This window comes from Furipterus horrens, unplaced genomic scaffold, assembly GCF_987537825.1.
Source record: "Furipterus horrens unplaced genomic scaffold, mFurHor1.1.pri manual_scaffold_2, whole genome shotgun sequence".
NCBI lineage: Eukaryota > Metazoa > Chordata > Mammalia > Chiroptera > Furipteridae > Furipterus > Furipterus horrens.
This window is the reverse complement of record NW_028327172.1, coordinates 210,493,405-210,507,418: the sequence shown is the minus strand read 5'-3', so window position 1 is coordinate 210,507,418 and position 14,014 is coordinate 210,493,405. Positions and strand designations below refer to the sequence as shown.

The window sequence follows — 14,014 nt, the reverse complement described above, 5'->3', positions numbered from 1 at the left end:
CAGCTGATACATACCATTTTGCTGGAAACTGCAGAGCTGTATGCTAATACTAGAGTCTTTACAGAAGTACCAACATATGGCAGAACATTATGAATTAAGCCGTGGAGTAAACGTTTTTCCATTTGTGCAATGCTGATAGCAATCGATTCCTCTGCAGACTCTTCTGTAAAATGAATTCAAAAGTCTAAGAACTTGATACACTGATTAGAATGGGTCTATGCAAGGAACCACCAAATCATTAAATATGAAATACTTTTCGCTGTCCTTAAACTCCCTTATATATACAAAGCAAGTTAAATGGATAAGGTCTCACTCTCCAGGATTTATTATTTAACAGGTCTGGCTTAAGCTAAAAAAAAAATAAAAAAGAAAAAAGAAGCAAAAGAAGAAAAAAAAAAGGTTTACAGTGAGAATAAAGGGAAGGTTTTGTTCATCTACTTCGAGGTTGAAGGCGATTTTCATAACAAGGTAGGCTGCAGAGGAAAAGAAAAAGTAACTCTAGTTTCCAGCACTAAAAATAGTTTTAGAACTTTGAATACTTGAAGAATATTAGTTCTTCAAGAGAACACAGAACATCAAAAGAAAACTGAACCATAATAAAAGCATCCTTCAATATCTTGCCTAAATAAAAGGGACATGGTGCTGGAAGAGATGTGAGACCACTGAGTCAGCCTGGTCATAATGAATCAAGCAAAGGGAAGTACATTAGGGTTTTTTAAGTTAAAAATGAACAAGGCTTTTGCTTTTTGCTTAATAATTTCTGTAGAGCGTAGATGTTTACAACAGGATGCACTAATGTAACAAACACAACAAAAACTACAAACTTCAATTTGATATAAGAAAAAAACACAGTACACTAAGAAGAATGAAGTAATAATTTTATCACCCTTTGCAGGGCCCTATTGTTCTTATGCTTACCTGAAAACCTAACTTAAATATAAAACAGTTTAAGTGAGTAAGGTAAGGAAGTCTTATTTAAAATAATAATAATAATAATAATGTAGCTGACAAAAGGAATATAAGTAGAAAGAACAATTTTGAATTTGTAACTAATATTCCATGTTTACAAATATTATCCTAAATTCCTCCTTTAGCCAGATATATATATATATATATATATATATGTATAAAATATAGGGATAAAAATGTCTTTTAGTTAGCCCTATTTATTCTACTATAACTTTTTTCCCAAGGGATTTTTCTTTCTGTGCCCCTCCCATCTATGTGTGTATTGTTTGCTATGAAATCTTTAAAAAATAATTAAACATCCTATGAAGAACTTCGCCATGAAACTAAGATGAAAAAGCGCCAACGAAGACAGCAGATCTGAAGCTCCGTCTCAGATCCACTCATCTGGACAGACAGATTACCTTAGAAAGGCCTTCACCTCGCGGCCTTAACTTTTTCCTTTCAATACAAAAGAAAACAATAGCCTTCACTCTGGCTATCTTCAGGGGTTGAGGCAAACAGTTTGGCAAAGCCTTTAAAACACAACATTATGAGTTAATTTTCTAACATGGGTAAATCAAGTCTTCCCTAAGACTTTTTATTTTAATCTATGCAAATTATTTTAATAGTTACTTCAAGACAGCCCATGAACAACACAAAAAGTAAGCTCACGGACTGATGGCAGGACTGCACGAAGGAGGCCCGCACAATCCTGGATGTCTTTAAAATCGCATCCTCTTTCCTTCCCGGCACTCCTGGCCTGCTTTATTTTCCTCCCCAGCACTGGACAGTATCTAACGCAGTGTGTATGCTGCCTGCCTTTGTTACCCTCTCCAAACTTCAAGCTAAACAAGGCCGGAGAGCTCCACCCCGCTTTGCTCACCACGAACCCCACGCTCGGAATGTGCCTGCGACAGGGTAAGCCCAACACGGACTCTAACTGGAAGAGACCTCTTTCTTCCTTATGCAGCTCCTTCTCAGTGTTCAAAATTGTACCAGAACGTGGCACCTTCGTTTCATAAAAATAAACTGGATGCTGAAAGAATCGTTTTTACATTTATAACTTTTACTTTCCACATGTTTAGTTCTTTTGCCAGACCAGTTTACGATTTAGGTGGGTAACTTATAAATAAAAATTTCCTACAGGTTCAGTTTTACCAAGTAGAAGAATATCTTATCTTTTAATTTTTTTCACTACTTCATCATCTTTTAGTAATTATCATCTGGTTAATATCTAAGACAAACTTTATATTCTCCTCCTTTCCTTTCTGTACCTCTATAAAAATGCATTTTTCATTATGCACTTTAAATTAAGAATCGCTTATTCTAAACTCTCACCCATGAGTACCTTAAGGGTAGAGATAAATCTTACTCAGCCATGAATTCTTCCACAGTGCTAACAGATTACTTCTCGTTTCTGGCACCTGAGGCAAGCGGTATGACTTTTCCCAAATGAATAAACAGAGTCAACAGCTTCAGGCTCTTGCCTCTGGGCCAAAGATGACTCAATAAATACTATGGAACTGATCAAATGAGCATATTTTAAAAAAGCACATCGTAAACTGCAAAGCACTATAACGAATGTACAATATTTCAGTAAGAAAAACAGATGTCATCTGATTAAGTATTTAAATATAAAAACATATGGAAAAAAATACATTTTAAATTTGCTGATTATTCCTTCAAATTTTAAAAAGTAGTATTTAGAAAACACAGCATAATAAATCTAAGCACCTACGTATTTCTTGTTTAATGTAATATTATTAAAGCACCATATAATAACTTTATTTCCAGACATAGCTTACCAGATTCATCTATATCGGCATCTTCGTCCCATTCCTGAAAAGCACGACTTTCATCTCTTCTGTTTCTCACCCATTCCTCATCAGGTTCAGTATCAAGTTCAGTTGCAGGGCCATTATACCAGTCACCTATTCAACAAATAAACAAGAGGAACAAAATAAGATTACACTAGCTACCATCACAAAAAAATAACCTATTTATAATAAAAATCTCTGCACACACAAAATAGTTGAGCCCTAAGCAATGATTAGCTATTGTTAGAAATATTCAATTATGGTTAAAAAATTACACTTAAATAAGCAAAGAATTCAATTTCAGAGATACTAATAAGAATGATGGAAAATAATTTTCAGTAATCTTCCTGGCAATTTTAGAAATCACTGAATACAATCAAACTCTGTCCCCTACAGTGGCTTCACACTGGCTTGGACAGTATTCCCATCGCAATGACAGCTCATAAACAAAAGGAAGCCAGACTTTCTGCTGAACAGTGAATTAGTCGGCCATTCAGAAGTAGGTAGAAACAGAAGTCAGATTGAAAGGTTAAGGTAAGGCTGCTAAACCACAAACTTAAAAGATCCTGAAGAATATACTGCAACTATATAGGATTTGTGAAATGAGAGACAATGCTGAATTAACTGACTGAACTCCCGACATCACATCTAAACTAAGGTTCCTCAGCCTCGACACCACTGCTACTCCGGGCTGGGGGGTTCTGGGGTGTGGGGGCCTGCCCTATGCACGGCAGGGTGTTAGCGGCAACCCTGGCCTCTACCTGCTGAGGACTGGTAGGTACTCTCTCAGACGCGGCAAACAAAAACGTCTCCACAGACATTTCAGAATGTCCCCTGGACGGGTGTAAAATCAATTCTGAGTGAGAGCCACTGGAAACAAATACTTTAGATAAATAAAAACCATTTTCATTGGAACTTTTAAAGTATATTGAAACAGAAAAAGAAACTTATTAAGATCCACTTAACTTCACAGAAGTCTATCACAGCATTTTAACATTTGATTTTTATATTAAAAAGTACCTACATTATGTATTAATACCTAATTATTCATAATCAAAAAGTTTAACCAAAAAAGGATCTGAAATATCCATATTTGTCTTGTTTGACTTTCATATGCTACTACTAAAAGAAAAAAATTATTCCACATAAAAATAACAATTCTAATCATTTGGTTCATTTAAATCTATCCACTACTCCAAATGGCTTCACTAAAAAAATGTTAAATATCTGAAAGTGCTACACATTAATGTAAAAAGTAAAACTTTAAAAATCAGATTCATAATTATGTGAGAAACACATATTTCCATGTCAAGGTGACAGATAATAGAAAACTTAGAATAACTTAATGTGAATTTTGAGGATATACTCACCTAGAAGAAATTATTTTAATTCAGTGACAAAAAATATATATATGCAATTTTTCCTGTGACTGCATTATATGCTAATGAAAAGAAAATTTTCTTTAATTGTTCACCTGTAAAAAAGTAATTTACCACATAAAATTACCAGAAAATTTTGATTTACTGAATGAGGGATTGCTAATCACCAAAAAATAAAATAAAGTATGCTAAAGTCAAAAACAAATTCAGTTATTTTGTGCCACTAAAAAGGAGCCTTAATGGCACTTCATCTTCATATTTTATATAATTACTTTCTTCTATATCTTTTAAATACTTAAATAATCTTATTATTTAACACTGTCCTGACATCCTATTAATTTTACTTCTAACTTTTGGTTATGGAAAGTCCCAAATACAGTCAAAAGTAGGAAGAAATAGCACTTAAAAAGTAGCATAATGAATACCCATGTACTTAGCACCTACCTTCAAAAAGGATCAACATATTGGCAATTATTTGGCATTCCCTCTCCAACTATTTTTTTCCTGATTATTTTAAAGGAAACTGCACACATCACATAATTCACCCATAAATACTTCATTCAGCTTTGCTAGCTTCTCAAAAATGCATATAAAGAACACACTCTAACCATGAAATCTACTTTTTAGTCAGCCTGTCAGTTTCCCTTTCCTGGCCCTGCCTATTAATGTCTGTGAGGATTCATCTAAAAAAACCAACCAAAAACAAAAAATACCAAATGACATGTTTCTAACACAAACTGAACGTCCCATTCACCTACCTCTGGCCCAGTGAACAGGGTACAGATGTTTCCAGAGCGACCCGGTCTTCGCCAGCTGGGCCCACTTGCTGCTGACTTGACTGCACCGGCATAACTCCTGAGGGTTCAGGTAACTGAAAATCGCCAGCATTACCTCAGGAGGAAGATGCGCTATCCCTGTGGATCGGTCTGACACTTCTGCTTCTGAAAGAAAAAGGAAAACTTCAGCATTAAAGGCTCTAGGGGCAAATGCAGTTAAGAAATTACAATTACATTTCTAGAAAGAAAACCCAGTGCCTGAAGTCCACTCCTTCCTGCTAGCAAGACGGGGAAAGGAAATAAGGTGGATCAGAGGTAACATGGGGCTGGTAAACTTGTTAAGAATCTGCAGGGTTAAACCATCATGGCCCAAATCGTACTTCACCAGTGGGAGCTCCAATAAACACAGATTCGACTTCCTCTTACCAAGGCGTCACAGGAAAAACAGTACTCACTCTGTAGCATAAGCATCATTTGAAAAGGAACCCAACAGGTTATACAGCTTTAAACCAACAAGCGTGGAGTCGGCCAGATGATGAGATCCCCCAGGCATTTTTAAGGACAGACACCAATCTCACCGCGTTATCCATTCACGCGTTATGACTCCTGTCAGTACCTTCCCAGTGTGCCCTCTTTTCACATTTCATTTAAGAGGCCTGTGAAATCTGAATTCTTTAACCTATAGGTACCCTAAGCTGCTCATACATACGTTACTTATCAGCCCGTTGAAACAATATAATGTAAATATTTCTAATGCTGGCACACGTTAGCAGGAATCTTCTTTCATCAACTACTGTAGAAAGTAGTCCATGGATATCTGATTTCCTATAATGTATTATTTCAGTAGCAATTTTCTAGAAAAATGCAAATGAGGTAAGCAATAAAGAATATATAAAAGACTAATTGGTAAAATACTATGAAGAATCTGAGGACTTTGTATGTCTGATTTATCTTCACAAAATATAGAAATGCTATGATCAAATTACTCGAACCTAACCTTTTCCGAATGCAAATATTTGAAAAATAATGCAGCTACAGTTTCCTTTGAAGGAATGGGAAAATTAAACGTAGTAAGTGTGATGCTTTTAAATCCCAGCTCACACTACAATTACACCAGACACAGCAGGTCTTGGCTTGGTGTCTACGGCACAAGCTGAATTTCATAGTGAAGCCCACACGCTTTATGGGTTTAATTACAGCTTAACCTACAAGAATGTTTTTGTTTCAACATGCACCTCACCTACATTGTCAAATAAAAAGAAGAGAAAAGAACTAATTTCAAAAATTTTAAGCTATTTTAACAGCACTGCCATTGTTATTGCCCATGTAGAAGAACCAAAGGAATTTTTACTAACCTAAGAATGCCAATTTTTTTAATGATGTTCTGAAAGGCAAAGCTATCAAAGACAAATAATAAACATGAGGAAGTAGTCTAAGAAAAGAAGTAAGCATATTTCACTTGCATTTCTCATTTGTTTTCTCAAAGCAACTGTGCAAAGGAAAACCATGTCTCTCATGCCCCGTCCCCGTGTACCGCTGGCTGTCCGCTGACAGAATGACACGTGGGAAAGGACAGAGATAAAACTGTAAGCATAAATAATCTGAGAAACTGATGCAAAAAAACCAGGAAAGAAAAAAGCAGCCACTGTGGCCAATGGAACTCAAAAGGATGAATGCGACTGCGGAAGTGCTCTCTATACATGGGGTTTACGATAATTCTGATAGGCCAAATATTATTATTCTATGTGTACAGAAATTCCTTTAAGAAATACTACACTTCATGTGGCCAAGTGTATGAGCGTTAAGTTATCAGACAACACTAAAGTCTAAGAAACTACTGTCTTCAATTAAATTTATACTTGAAAATAAATGGCTTAAATTATTCCTCAAACAGAATCTAGAGTTCATATCAACAAAAACACAAATGGCCTTGAAACTAATAAATTATTCACTTTCTAAACATATGAATCTCACCTTTATCTGACTTTTCATCCACCGAATATTTAAAAAATTTTTGTCGCTCCTCAGCTTGGTTCCACAGGCTCAGACCTCTAAGGAGTTCCGCAGTGTCCTTTTGAGAGCAATGTTGTGCGATCACTTTCTTTTTAATATCCTTCAGCTCTTCGTAGGTAAAATATTCCATTAACATGGGCTGAAAAACCTGAATGAGACAGAACGGTCATGAGGAAAGATGCTTCATTCGTTTTCTTTTTACTCCACCCCTTTTAAATTACTGATGGCTACAGCGTAGTACTATGACCAGCTATTTCAAAGAGAGAAAATTTTTGGTTGCTACCACACAAAGTTAATGTATCCAAATACTATAGAGAAGAAAATCACCGAAAAAGATCATTCTCTCTGAGAATTCTCTGGCTAAGTCAACCCCTAAATAATTTCAAAGCACCAGAACCACAGGGTCTTCCTACACAGAGCTTGTCAAACCCTCTTAACCATCCTCTGGCGGTGAGACAGTTGGGTCAGTTAACTGCCTTCTGCGCCCGCAGTGAACGGCCTCCACCCAAACAGGGCCTCCAAGTCCCGTAGGGATGGAACCAGCCGACCAGAGCCACAAGTCAGACCTCTCCTGAGACTGTCAACTATTCGGTATTACATAGGAAATTTCTCCTTCAAAACAGATGCTTAGTCCCACCTGCTTATTTATACTTAGAATCTTTAGAGGTGAAGTTTTTTTAAAAATGGTTCCACAGATAATTCTGATGCACATTACAAGTGAGGAAACCCTGCTCTGATAGGTGGTTCCGATGCTGGTTGCTTATAACAATAATGTGGGGAGCCTTTAAAATATACCCATACCAATAACTCCCACCTGGCTGAGCTGGTCTGGAAAGGGCTTAGAAGTGTTTCTTTTTTTTTTAAATACCAATCTGATTATAAGGTAAAGCTATAGTTGAGAATAACTCTAACAGCTCATTCACAGCTTAACAAGAATCCAGTTCTTTATAAAACATTTTCTCTATTCCTTACACTGATATTCATTCCACTTTCTCTTTCTTTTTTTTTAAAAGTGAGAGTAAGTTTATGAAAGCTTGGGATCAGTCAGCCAAAGGAAGGCCACCAGGAGACAAGATCGGGGCTGAGCCCGTGGTGAGCTGCCGATGGCCGCTGCTTCCCTGGGTGCAGGTCTCATTGGGACCCTCGGAGCTTTAGATGGAAGAAGCGAGGTACACACCTGAGGAAAGGTGAGCGTGGGTGTACTCAGAGAAGAGCACACCCATCCCCCTTTAAGAAAGAAAATATTCTGTCCATCCGTTCAGTGATATCCTCATACACGTGCACTAGGCATAAGACTGATAAGTTTAACACCATCATTTAATTACTAAAATCCACTTCTAAAATAAAAATATTAAAAATTATTTAAACATATGAAAATAGAGAAGTTTAAAGAATCCTCTAAAGTTCTGAAAATGCATTAGGGTGGCATAAAAAGTTATAAACATTCAGTATAGTGCTATCTGCATAATAAGAAAATACTGAATAAGTGAATTAAATCATTCATTCAATGAAAAGCAACAACCTGAGGTAAAAAAAAAAAAAATTATTGCATTTTTTACCTTGGGTTTTTCTTCATTTTCTAAAATGAACTGGAGGCTTATTTTCCTATGTGTTATTTTGAAGAATCAAAGGCAAAATAATATTTTTTAAATTTATTTCAAATTATAAGAGAAAGTTTATGTGGGAAGTCACAGAGGTAGCAGAAGTGAGCCGGCTGGGCTCAGCAAAGAGGTCACAGAGGCAGGAGAAGGGCCCCTGGCTTAGGGCTGAGAAAAGCAAAGGTAATGTGCCTGGGGGCGGGGAGGGGAGGGGCAGCGGAAAGGCACAGGTGTGCTCAGAAAGCGTACCCCAAATAGCGTAGTTTTAAATTTTATAAATCAAAATCACAAGGAGGAAAAATGATGCTTACCTCCTCTTCCTCTTTCATGTGAGGCAGAAAATCTCTTGTAAAAGCCTCCAATCTTTCTTTCAGCTGTTTCTCATAATTTAACTGCTCATATTCATTCTAAAAACAAAGGAAAAGTATTCTAAGAAGTTCTGCTTCATTAACTCACATTGTACCTGATTCTAAGAAGTGAGTTTAAAATGTAACATAAAACCTTAAAAAAAAGAAACAAAAGACAAATAGCAAAGTGGTCTCTGTACTCTTCTTAGTATAAAGGATGTCTTAAGGACACCTTAACTATGAGTTCCTTTAGTAATGGGATCTCATACTTCTTTTTTAAAATGCTGTAAAAAGTCTAAAAAAAACCAAGTGTTTGCTCAAAACCCCTAATGATTTCTAATGTATATATTTATAAAATGTCTGTGTGTCAGTTTTCTTAATATCCCCAAGAAGGCCCTAGGAGCCTAGTGGACTCTATCATTACAGAATTACTTCAGGGCAGTGATTCTGACCTGGCGTGCAAGAGGCCCACTGGTGAGCTGCAAGAAAGAATGTTTAAAATGTGAAACCCTGACTATTTAGCCTGGGGCACTGACCACTTCACTTTTCCCTCAGACTGTCAAAATAAAAAATGACTACGGCTAAAACAACAATAGCTATCCAGTGTAAATGAATCAAAATTATACCTAATTTTTTGTCAGATAAACAAAAAATATATTTTTTGGTGTGCTGCAGAGTTTTAGTAATTAGGTTATGTGTGCCGTGAGATGAAAAAGGCTGAAAATCGTCGCTTCAGAGTCATCTAGTTTATCTCCCACTAAGCAATTCAGAAGACCTGTTGCGTTAGCCTGCAGAAGACCATATACATTTCTAAAGACAAAGTATCAACTTCTAAAGGCAAAGAGTTCACTGCCATCTTGAAGTAAACCATTCTAAGTCCAGACAGCTGCTAAAAAGTTCTTCCTCATATGAATTCAAATCGAATCTCCCTATAACTTATCCATCATTTCTGTATCAGCCCTCGAGACTTAAAATATTTGGAAAATTTAGAATATAATGAACTTTTAAAATGTGGGAATATTTTATCCCTGCAGAGTCCTCTCTAATCTTTTGCAACTAATTTATTCAGCGGCTTCCTCATATTCTAGCCAATGTCCTCTTCTCTTAGAAGCGCCCACATTATCCACAGGCATACCAAGGGCGTCCATTTCCTACCACATGCCAAGGTTACCAAATTTGCTTTTCCAAACCAAATTATCCTTCTGATCTTTTACGCCTCCTATTCGCTAATACATGCCCACCGGGACTGCACAAGCAGCGCAAACCCAACCTGTCCATAAGGGATCTTCTTTTCCCCAACTGTCTTCTACCCCCTTTCTCTTTCTCCTTTCCTGCTCCCTTTCTATGCAAGCAATACAGCCTGTCAATTCTATTTATCCTAAAAAATTCTCAAGTCAGTCTCTTCCCCTCTATCTCCACTCCACTAGTCACTACTTTAGTTCAGACCTAATCATTTTATAGAATTGGTAATATAGAATCTTAATATACCGTAGGGGGCAAAAGGAGGCTGACAGTTGTTCACACAGAAAATAATACAATAATTAATAAATAATAATACAAGAATAAACTGGTTCCTGTACTCACAACTATGAACCTCCTTTTGCCCCACCCTGTATAAAATTCAACGAGAATAAAAGAGTATTCAATAAAAAATGACCCTCCCCTCACCGCCAGCCAGCACCCTAGGCTACCGGCCCACCCCCCACCTCCCCAACAGGCAGCTACGTCATGCTCTTCCACAGACAACACAGTAACTTGTTATAAGTCCTCCTGCTTGGGCCTTTTCTCCCCCTCAAGTCGTCCTCTCCCTGCTGCAGAACAGCCCTTCGAGGTGGGACACCGTTCTCCACGGGACAGGTGCATGGTGGTCTGACAGAGTTGGAACTTAGGTCTGTGCTTCACCAAGCCAGCAGGGAGATAAACAAAGACCAAATTTTAAATATCCTGTAATTCATAAATATAATCAATAGAAAAATCTCTATCCTTCTCCTAAACTACACTCGAAAGTATCTTTATGTTAACAATTAAAAATGATCCTGTTTCTCGCCCTGGCCCATTGGAAGAGTATCGTCCAATACGCCACGACTGCAGGGTTCAATCTGGTCAGGGCACACACGAGAATTAACCGACGGACATACCAGTAAGTGGAACAACGATGTCTCTCTCTCTCTTTCTCTCTCTCTCCCCCCCCACTCCCCTTCCTCTAAAATAAATAAATTAAAAAAGCATTATCCTGTTTAACAAACTCTGTGCCCTAAAATATGAAAAGAAAATACAGTAAATATTTTAGCTAACAGTCTATTTTAAAATAAGTACAATTTTTAAAAAGTGTTTATTCATTCTGTATAACGATTTTACCTTTAGTCACCAGCAACAGCACTTATTATCTTTAAGAGTCCAGCAAATACTATAAGTAAAAATGTTACGATAATTAAAATTTCAACTTCAAAAACAAGTTAAAGATTTAGAGAGTGGCATTCATTATAAACTATTATACGCAGCAATAAAGACGAAACAGGCCCAGATTTCACCAAACCTGAGGTTCCGCTGAGCCCTCTTCTCTACTCGGCCCGACCTTGCACTTTGTCCTTGGCACCCGTTGTGCAGTTTTAGCAAAAACCACCCGGAGTCGATCTGCTCTTCCGAAGAAATGGCCCAACTCTCAGAACCTCATCACCCTCGGTATCTATTCGTCCTTGAGATCTTATCACCCTGGTGTGTCTTCAGGAAAAATCCTGTCCGTCCAGCTAGAACCTCCCTCTAGCCTTGAAGTCACTCTCAGTAATTTTCCTGCCCCCACCCTGCTCCTTAACTAACTGTAAACCCCCGCTTGTCCCTGTTATTCAGAGCTCAACCCCACTGCAGCAACCCCTTGAATACAGTCTTCCTTACTGTCATGTCCAAATTCTTCTTTAACAGAGCATCATTTACTATAAAATGCTGACGGGTTTTGCCAATGACATACCAGAAGACAAGCTGCGATACTGAACACCCAGTTTTACAACTCACCTTAACATTCTTCAGTCCCTTTTCAAAGAGGCTAAGCATCTCGGAGAGTTTATTGTCAGAATGCACATTATAAATAGTCTGGCTGCGTTGCTGAAGCAAACCAATAATGTACTCATTTTCAATCTGCTCATGCATTTTGAACTCCTTAAAAGTAGCATACAGAGACTGCAGAAGAGCGCGGAAATCATTGTTGTTGGAAAAGTTGGTTTTAGAAAGCTGAATAAAAAGTTAAAAACAAAGGCATAATAAATACATGTATTCACCAATAAAAAATATTTAAATGCATTCCTATTCAATTTGTACACTGCAAAATACCTCTCTTGTATTGTACTTGGTTAAATTAAAGTACTTGGTTAAATTTAAGGTTTCTTTAAATAAAAGGGATTAGACTAGACTCCTTTCAAATCTAAAATTCCATCAGTCTAAATGTATGCTGAATACGATACTCCACAGTTATATGTAAACATTAAAATAGTTGTATAAGCACGGCCCAGGAAATATAGCCGATAATACTGTAATAACGATGTAAAAATAGCTGGTAGAAAGTGCTTTTTTCTTTGTTTAAAATGTTCTTCACACTGTTATATTACTTCTACAATTTAATTCAAAAATATTCTATTATAGTTTGTTTAAACTTTAATACCAAGATGGGTCTGCTCTATTCAGAAAATAATTATAAAATATTGAGCTATTCGAACATTAATAGATAATTTCAGAGGAACGTACTTTTTAACAGAATACTGGGATAAACACTTAGCAGCTTATATTAGGAATGACGTACTTTCCTGGAGTGAAGGCATTACAATAGTACAATGTGGAACCCCAGGGCATAGGAAGGTAAATGCACTTGAAGGACAGACACAAATCAATGAAAACATAAAGAAACAAATACACGGCCATCTTTAAATTCTACTGTCCAACAGAGAAGATGACAATCCTGACATAATTTTAATTTTTTACATTTAAATGGTATATTAAATTTCCGTGTTTCAGGCATATATATTACCAACTTGATTCAAATTAAAGTTCAAATATTCAAACCTTCCACTGCCCCCGTTGCCATATTAAACCTAATTTAAATTATATCAATTTCGGTTTCAAAATTCACTTTAAAGAGGAAAACCCGATAAGGTTAGAAACAACAGACAGTAAATGGATGGGGAGAAGCTACTAACACCATACTTCCTAGACTCGCTGTGCGAAGTCTGACCTAGACGTCCTCAAACGGACCACAGTCCAGGCTGTCTGTCTGTTCTCAGCAGGAATAGTAGGCTCTTGATTCGAAGCATCAGAAAAAAAATGACTAAGGCAAAACAATTCCACTACACACAACAGAATTAATTTAGTTTCTGTAAAAGGCAGTATGGAGCAGGTATTGAGTCATTTGGAGAAAAGCAGACCTATGGTCAGGTTCTCTAAGATCCCCGTCCTACCATTTATTTAGACGTGTAACCGTATATAAGTTAATTTCCTCCCTCTGTGTGTTAGTGTCTTCTTGGTGTTAAACAGGAAGAATAACAATACCTGTACTTCACACGGGAGCTGTGAGATTAAAATGAATTAATCCTTAGTAAATGTTAGCTATCAGTTTGAAAGTTAATCATTCAGTTTTATAAATTCTTGCATTTTTTACTCTAATCAGATATCTAATGAGCAGCAATCATGAGCCAGCACTGTTTCTGATACTTGGGATGCATCAGTTAACAAAAATGATATCTCAGCCTTGATAGAGCTTACATTCTATTATGTAAGTGAAGGGAAATAAGACAATGAGTAGTACCCACAATAAATACGTAAATTATCTAGAACAGGGGTATCTTAAGTTGTTGCACAAAAGTAGCCATACAAATGAGTGTGGCTGTATTGCAAAAGAACTTTATTTATGAGTACTGAAATTTGATTTTCATATAATTTTTATATCCTAAAATACTGGATTGGCCAAAAAGTCCATTTAGCTTTTTCCATTAAATAGAAGACACATTCTCATTGTCACCAATAACTATTGACTTGGACATTTTGAGTATGCCGGCTGTCTCCCACTATTGGCTTCTCGTGGGTAGAGGCCAGGGGTGCTGCTAAACATCTCCCAATGCATAAGATAGCCCCCAGGAAAGAACTGTATATTTC

At 36.9% G+C, this 14,014-nt stretch overlaps 1 protein-coding gene across 2 annotated transcripts in view; it reads right to left on the bottom strand.

Annotated features, from left to right (window-relative positions):
- The window catches only part of FBXL5 (F-box and leucine rich repeat protein 5), a 34,167-nt gene that overhangs the window by 13,268 nt on the left and 6,885 nt on the right, over positions 1–14,014 (bottom strand). For both annotated transcript variants that reach the window (XM_090267056.1, XM_090267057.1), the window contains exons 2-7: positions 11,888–12,103; positions 8,843–8,938; positions 6,895–7,081; positions 4,903–5,085; positions 2,754–2,879; positions 15–163 (exon numbers count right to left, since the gene is read on the bottom strand). In XM_090267056.1, coding sequence (XP_090123182.1) covers positions 15–163; positions 2,754–2,879; positions 4,903–5,085; positions 6,895–7,081; positions 8,843–8,938; positions 11,888–12,103 — 957 coding nt within the window. The remainder of the gene's footprint in view (positions 1–14; positions 164–2,753; positions 2,880–4,902; positions 5,086–6,894; positions 7,082–8,842; positions 8,939–11,887; positions 12,104–14,014) is intronic.